This window comes from Fukomys damarensis, unplaced genomic scaffold (assembly GCF_012274545.1).
Source record: "Fukomys damarensis isolate Sample0158 unplaced genomic scaffold, DMR_v1.0_HiC HiC_scaffold_33, whole genome shotgun sequence".
Lineage (NCBI taxonomy): Eukaryota > Metazoa > Chordata > Mammalia > Rodentia > Bathyergidae > Fukomys > Fukomys damarensis.
In genome coordinates, this window is record NW_022900945.1 from 19815853 (window position 1) to 19823503 (window position 7651).

At 38.9% G+C, this 7651-nt stretch overlaps 1 protein-coding gene across 1 annotated transcript in view; it reads left to right on the plus strand.

Annotated features, from left to right (window-relative positions):
• Positions 1 to 2936: 2936 nt before the first annotated feature.
• The window catches only part of Clca1 (chloride channel accessory 1), a 28250-nt gene continuing 23535 nt past the window's right edge, over positions 2937 to 7651 (plus strand). Inside the window, exons 1-3 of the mRNA XM_010636684.1 lie at positions 2937 to 3098; positions 5967 to 6107; positions 6271 to 6415. Of these exons, the coding sequence (XP_010634986.1) occupies positions 2937 to 3098; positions 5967 to 6107; positions 6271 to 6415 (448 nt within the window). The remainder of the gene's footprint in view (positions 3099 to 5966; positions 6108 to 6270; positions 6416 to 7651) is intronic.

Consider the following 7651-nt stretch of genomic DNA (forward strand, 5'->3'; position numbering starts at 1 on the left):
AATTTTTTAAATAATAATTTTGTAAAAATCTTGGTACAAGGGGCTGGGGATTTGGTTTAGTGGTTCCGCTGCCTGCCTTGTAAGCGCAAGGTCCTGAGCTTGATCCCTGGTACCAAGAAAAAAAAATGCTTGGTACGTAGTTCAGTGTGAAGGCTCTCTGATCAAATACCAGTAGTGTGTACACACACACACACACACACACACACCCGGGCAAGGGACAGCTAAGTATGTAGCTCAGTGGTATAGCACTTAGCCAGCATTTATAAGGTTCCAGAACCACAAAAAAGAAAGATAGATCATACACCTCAATGTTAAAGGTAAAACAATAAAATGTATAGAATATAATATTATATAATTTCTTAATGAACTTGGGAAATCTGTCTTATATGTGATATAAAAACACCACACATTAAATTGGACTTCACTAAAAAAATTATGTTCATCCAGAGATCCCATTCATTAAGGCAAATCATCATCAACTGAAGGAGATACTTATAATACATACGTCGGCAAAAGACTTAGTATCCAGGGTATATAAATAGATTTTATAAATCATTAAGAAAAAAACATCATGATTAAAATCAGATTTAAATAGCCATTTCACAGAAGATACTCAAATAATAAAGTACATGAAAATATGCTTTAAAATATAAGCAATCAGGGAAAATTCAAATAAAAAATGCTGAGCAATATGGCTACTCTAGCGAAAAAGTGGTCAAAACTACAAAGACTGACAGTTGAAAGTGTGGAAGTGGAACAATCATTTGGAAGTGTTCAAGAGATCCAAACATTAAAGATGGTAAAGGGTGGCAGTAGATACAGGAATCCCTGTAATAGAGTCACATGGTGGGGAAGAGAGACTGAATTTAACTACTACCCCAATAAGAACAAGTTGAAATTTTAACGGAAGAGTAGGGTGGTATCAGTCGAGAGAAATTACTAAAAGGAAGCTTGGGGATACAGGGTTTCTGACGGAAATGCCTTGTTAGGATTACTGTCAAAGGCAGGCCAGGGTAATGAGATACTGAAGGTGGTCAACGAAAGACTCACCAGGTGATCAAACAATAGATCAGCCAAAACACTGGCGAGGGGAGGGAAACAGGTGATGGAGGAGGGAGGTGATCAGTACCTATAATGGCCTTGGGAGCAACTTGGCAGCAAGTACCTGCCTTATGTAATTGAGGAAATTGTGATTAACCATCAGTTTGAAGCAGATTCTATCAATGATCTGACTTGTAACTTCTCTAAGGGAACAAGTGAGACACCTTGCACTCACCAAAAACAAAAGCAATCCCTGTGTTATAATACTGGATGGAGCTGGATATGATAAAAGTGAGTCTGAGCGATTCAAAGAGCAACATCTTAATGAACATCCTCCAATCCCTGCCTGTGAGAACCTCAGCCACCTCCATCATTCTCCTTTCCTTGCAGATGCCAGTGATTCTGCTGCCTGAGGTCAACCCGGCAATCTTTGGAATCACTGCCTTTTCCACATAACAAGTCAACTGCTGGAGGGGTTGAATGACACAGCCAGGAAGTCCAGGAGAATTAACAACTGTAAAAGACAAGAAGGAGCTGGAGTTCCCCCTTCCTCCCTTCAGTGGACAGCTCTAGGCATGGTTCCTTTGTCCACCCTTGGGAGACAACCCCCTAGGGAAGATAGATCCCCTTGCAGGCAGATCTGTTGGATCTCCCTTTTGTATGGCATTGGACAGTTTATTTACACTTCTTTAATTGCCTCCCAGCCCTCCCTGGGTCATTTTCCCTTTCCCTCATTTTCTTGCTATGGAATTAACTCTTCAATAAACCATTAGCTTATAAGCTTGACCGAGGCTTGGTTTCCTAGGGAACTCAAACAAAGACACATATTGTTGGGCATCTAGATACTGTTGAATCTAAATTTTAAAATTTGGTATGTATAATATATTTATTATTTATCTTCATTTTTTTCTTTTTATATAAAAATTTTATCTTTTTATATAAAAGCAGCTATCTTGTACATCTTTATGTCAAGGCTTCATTTTTAATTACTGAAGGTTATATTAGCAAGGTAGGTTATGTTAGGGGTAAGTACTAATTTTATTTTACAAACCAGTGAATGTCAAAGAAAAGGGACAGACAAGATGAAATAAATGTTTACTACTACCTGAAGACAAAATTAAGTTTGGCTAAGGGATATTTCCAAATAGTTTGAAAACAAGAAAATGGCAGACCAATGTGGATTTTCATCTGAGGTCTGGCAAATTTAAAAGAATCTATGCGGGGCTGGGCTTTAGCTCAGTGGTGCCTGCCTTATAAGTGCAAGGTGCTGAGTTCAATTCCCGGTCCCCCCCCCAAAAAAAATATGGAAAAATAAAGTCATATAGACTATCAATATTACTTGTTAATGCTTCTGGTGCAAATGGATTGTCTAAGAGGAGCACCAAGAGCTGCTGAGGTTATATCAAGTTGGAGGAGAGTAACACCAAAGACATCAGCTATAACATCAGTTATAATTAGATACTGAACATGCCAAAGTTAAGCCTCTGTTGGGCAGGGTTAGCAAGGGCTGGTGGTGGCCCTGGGTGGGTGAGTTTTCCTGGCTGGACAAACATTTGTAAGTAAACATATCTTTCAATATACTAAGGATGAGTATTTCCAGGAAACTGGGTATGGGCTTTCCCACCCTCAACAAACATCAGGCACAGCTGAAGGCAAACCCAACAATCAATCCTTCTACACTGAAACACTTAAAAAGTACACAACTTGATGTTAAGCAGTAGCTGTTTTCATACCAAAGACAAATGCAATAATGAAACATTTTAGGTCCAGAGGTTAAAGTCCTGTGATAAACCACCTTTGATAAGTTGGGAAAAAATGTGTGCCTATTTTCATATATATAGGAGTAAGGAAAGACTTCTCCCTAAGCAACATTATCCAAAGTAGGATGTGCAGCCATGGGATCATTTAAGAGTTCTCTCTTCATCTTGGTCCTTCACCTTTTAGAAGCGGCCCTGAGCAATTCCCTCATTCAGCTGAATAACAATGGTTATGAAGGAATTGTCATTGCAATTGACCCCAATGTGCCAGAAGATGAAGGACTCATTCAACAAATAAAGGCAAGTTCAAAGTTATACTTATTTATGCTTTGGTAATGATCAACAGTAATGGTCTTAACCAGCACAGTAAGGTGAACATAAATTTTCTCATTCTAGGTACATGACACTGATAAGTTATTCATTTTTTTGTGAGCCTCAGTTTCTTCATGTGTGAAATAGAAATAATAACCCTTAGCCATCAGGGGTCTTGTGAGGGGTGAGATGAACCCAGTGCACATAACTCAGAATTAGTTCCACCATTGTCATTTAAGGAAGATGTCTGTATTCACTGACTGTGAGTTTTTTCATGGAAAATTACTTCATTCTACACTGATGCAGAGGCAGCATCATTGGTGGGTATTGTGAGGTATACAGAGTGGAATACCTTTGCCTGATTTACCACCAGCACACATCAGGCTCTCTCTCTCTCTCTCTCTTTTCAGCTTTAATTGAGCTTATTGATACATTTTAGGGATACAGTACAGTTACATTCATTGTTGGGATCTTGTACCTCTACATGACAGGTCTTGGTTCTCATTTTTTCCCCTTGTCCCTGCCCTCCCTTCACCCCCTCCTCCCCTCCCCATCTACAACCACTTTATTTCCTTCTTTTCATGATCACACATTTTTTTCTTTTCCCTTATTACCCTTCCCCTACCCATCCTACCTTCCCTCCACCTTTAGCCCCTTTCTTCCCATTTCACAATGTCAGTAATCTTATTAGGATCTTATGTATTATTATAGTTTATTCACACCAGAAAAACTATTCAATATTTACACATGTGCAACTTATTTATTTCACTTAGGAGTATATCTTCAATATGTATCCATTTTCCTATGAATGAATCTATTTTGTCATTCTTTATGGATGAGTAATATTCCATTTTATAGAAAAACCACATCTTCCCTATGCAGTTTCCAACTGATGGGCAAATGGGCTGTTTCCAAGTTTTAGCTATTACAAACTGTGCTGCTATAAACACACATGAAACAAATCCAGATGTACTCAGCTACCTCATCTTTGACAAAGGAGCTGACCATCCTCAGTGGAGGAAAGATAGCCTCTTCAATAAATGGTGTTGGAAAAACTGGATTTCAGCCTGCCACAGATTAAAACCGGACCCTTATCTTTCACCTGTACTAAATTAAAATCCAAGTGGATTAAAGATCTAAATATTAAAACAGAAACACTAAACTTGCTGGAAGGTAAGTTAGGCAGAACTCTGGAAGACATTGGCATAGGAAAAGACTTTATGAACAGGTTCTCTTCTTATTATCCTAGTTACAATCCCCATCCCCGTGGTACCAGGTAGGAGCCCAGTATGCAAGCTCTCAGCTAAGAACAACCTGGAGCCTTCCAGGAAGGAAATTGCATTTTGTGAGCCGAGAAGCAAGTATCCTCTAAAGGCTGCTTCTGGGGGCCAGTGCCTTACCTTATTTCCTCTTCTGTGGGAGAAGGGAAGACAATCAGATGCTTGGTGGTGTTCTGGCAAAGACATCCAAACTCTTGTCAGGTTGGAGGGGTTAGAGGTCTTATACAACTGCAAACAGCTAAAAAATAAGAGGAAAAAGCCTTTTGGGAGAATGTGGCAGTATCACATGACAGTATTGCCTAAAGAATACGAGTAATCTGTAAAATGGGAATGCTAAAAAAAAGGATGTTACGAGGATAAAATATAAAAGTGCATGCATATAAAGGGAAACTGGGTGAAGAGTAAATCTGTACAACTTTTTGCATGTCTTCTGCAAGTCTGAAATCATCTCAAAACTTTAAAAATACCTTTAATATATCATATATACATTGCTCTATAAATAGTAGATCTAGTCATCAATCATATGTCCCGTTTTTATATCTCTAGATGGAAAGTGAATAGTGTAAGAGCTCAGAGGATCTTCTCCTGGAAATGAAGCCAGAAAATAGAATTCGGAGGAACTACCGCTACTTGTTAGGGCTTTCTTAGCCCTAACTCCATGGTTTCTGATTTCCTCCCTGTTCACTGACTGCTTCTTCCCACTCTTGTCTGTTGGCTCCTCCTCTGTCCACCTGGAAATGCTAGCGTTCCCTGCCTTCCTCTGTCGATGACACTAGCTGTCAGTCCTCGCTGACCCAGTCCTCCCCAACCCTTTCAATAGCAAGAGTTTGTAAGACTGGCACTACTATTTGGTCAAAATCCATCTCAGAGAGCCTGCACAGGCATTTAACTTTGAGGCTCTTTCATTTCAAATAAATAAGTTACATGTAACTTCAAAGTATGTAATATGTCATCTCCCTGTGTCTACTTCTTAATGCTATACTAAAAAAGAAAGCCACCATAACACGTATCATTAACTTTAGTTTAATTTGGTATTTAATCCTAAAATCATTTGAAGATTTGGCAAGGGTTGAGGTCATACTCACTTTGGCTTTCTCTCCACTGCTGTTTTCTCAGTCTCAATTTCTTCCTGAAATGTTCACTGACCCCAAGAGAAGACATGCAATAGAAGTACTTACTTGTGCTAAGAAAACACCATTCCTAGTGCCTCACATGTTTGATTTCATTTGTTCCTAGCAATAACCTTATGAGGTAGTCACTATACTATTTCTCATTTCATAAATGGGCTAATTAGGACTCCTCATTTGAAAGTGTCCAAGTGATTGAGCCAAGATTAGTGTCTTATTCTAGCGCCTGATCACTCACCGCTACACTGTCACAGAGCAGGCAGTAAACGCTGAGAAGGTTTAGCCGCTATTAACAATGATGCCATCTCCACATTTCTCCTTCCCATCTAGTCTTTCCAAAGACAAACAAACAAACAAACAACAAAAAAACAGTGTAAATTTAAATCATTGGTGTCCTCTTCTATTTTCAGTCATAATTGTTGGTTTTGATATGTTTTCTTTCCTCCTAGGACATGGTCACTAAGGCATCTCCATACCTGTTTGAAGCTACAGAGAAAAGATTTTATTTCAAAAGTGTTTCCATTTTGATTCCTCAAAACTGGAAGACAAAACCTGACTATGTGAAACCAAAGCTTGAGACCTACAAAAATGTGAGAAGATCCCTTTTCCAAAGTTATTTTTCTTTTGTGATCTAGATTTTTTTAAAAAAATTAAAACACTCCAGACTCTAATGGAATTGTCTGAAAATACTCCAGGGTGGTTGCTGAAATGTTGTGATGATAAAACTCCCTTTTTTTTTTTTTCAAACCTCAGGCTGATGTTCTGGTTGAACCTAATCAACCAGGTAATGAAGAGCCCCATACCGAGCAGTTTGGAAAGTGTGGAGATAAGGGTGAAAGAATTCATTTCACTCCTGACTTCTTAGCGGGAAAGATGTTGAACCAATATGGACCACAAGGTATTGGCACAGAGAAAATATTCTACTATATCACTCGTAATCCAATAATTATATTTTCAAAGTGAATACATAATAGTATTATCTCTGTGAATTAGCCCAAATAAGTGAAATAAAGCACGTTTTCATGCAAAATTCAGAACAAAGCATTTCCGAGCTATAACTTTACTTTTCATATCTGTGTAAGTGTACTATTTTAATTTAGAAATTATCATAATACCAAGTTTTAATTATAAAATAGTTTAATACAGTACGTAGTGTTAGCTTTCTGTACATCTTTGAGTCACCTAAATGAAACCTCCTGTCTGCAACTCCGGTGGCAGCCACCAGAGGGTGTAGACCCACAGGGCTTTCAGACTTCAGGGCCTTGCACATGACAAACAGCTCCTGTTAAATGTGGAGCCTGACTCAGCACCCGAAGAGACCCTAGCCCCTGGGTGGTGCTGACCCTCCTGTTCTGTGTGCCACACTCTTGAGTAGCGCTCAGAGTATCCCTCAGCATTCAAAAGCCTATTGCTAGAAAGAAAGTCTAGTTTTCTTTTGCAAATTAAAACCCTGTCATTCATTCCTACGTGAGTTTTACCCAGCAATCTTTGAAGGAAATATTGAAATAAACAAGCAACAAGGTAGATATATTATGAGCTTTTCAAGATTAATCAAATATTATTAGTTAATAAATAATTGTGTTGAACTGATTTACCTAGTTGCCCCGTCTCACTCCTGAGTCCCCTCCATCCACCATGGTCATGTACAATGGCACTTCTTTATGATGTCTCCGTTCTGTGCTGTCACTCAACTCCTACACCTTCACAGTGTGCCCTTACCTTTAAGAAACTATCAGCTGTTCCCCAAGCACCTACAGAATAAAGTCTCAATCCTTAGTGTCCTGTATCAGGGCTTCCTTAGCATCTCCCGCTCATGTAACTCTCCAGATGCAGCCTCCCTTGGAATTTACAACTCAGAAAAATTAATCCACACCTAAATCACCAAGATTCATTCGAATGTAACAAATATTTATCCAGATGCTGTTAGTTTTGAGATAGCATGTGCCCAGGATAGTGAAGAAGTCATACTGCCTGTCTTTATAAAGACAGGTGTCTGGTGGGCTGGGGATTTTGCTCAGTGGCACCACACCTGCCTCACAAGTGCAAGATCCTTAGTTCAATCCCTGGTACAGGCAAAAAAAAAAAAAAAAAAAAAAAAAAAAGAAGGGGGCGTGGTATGGGAGAAAAAAGAAAA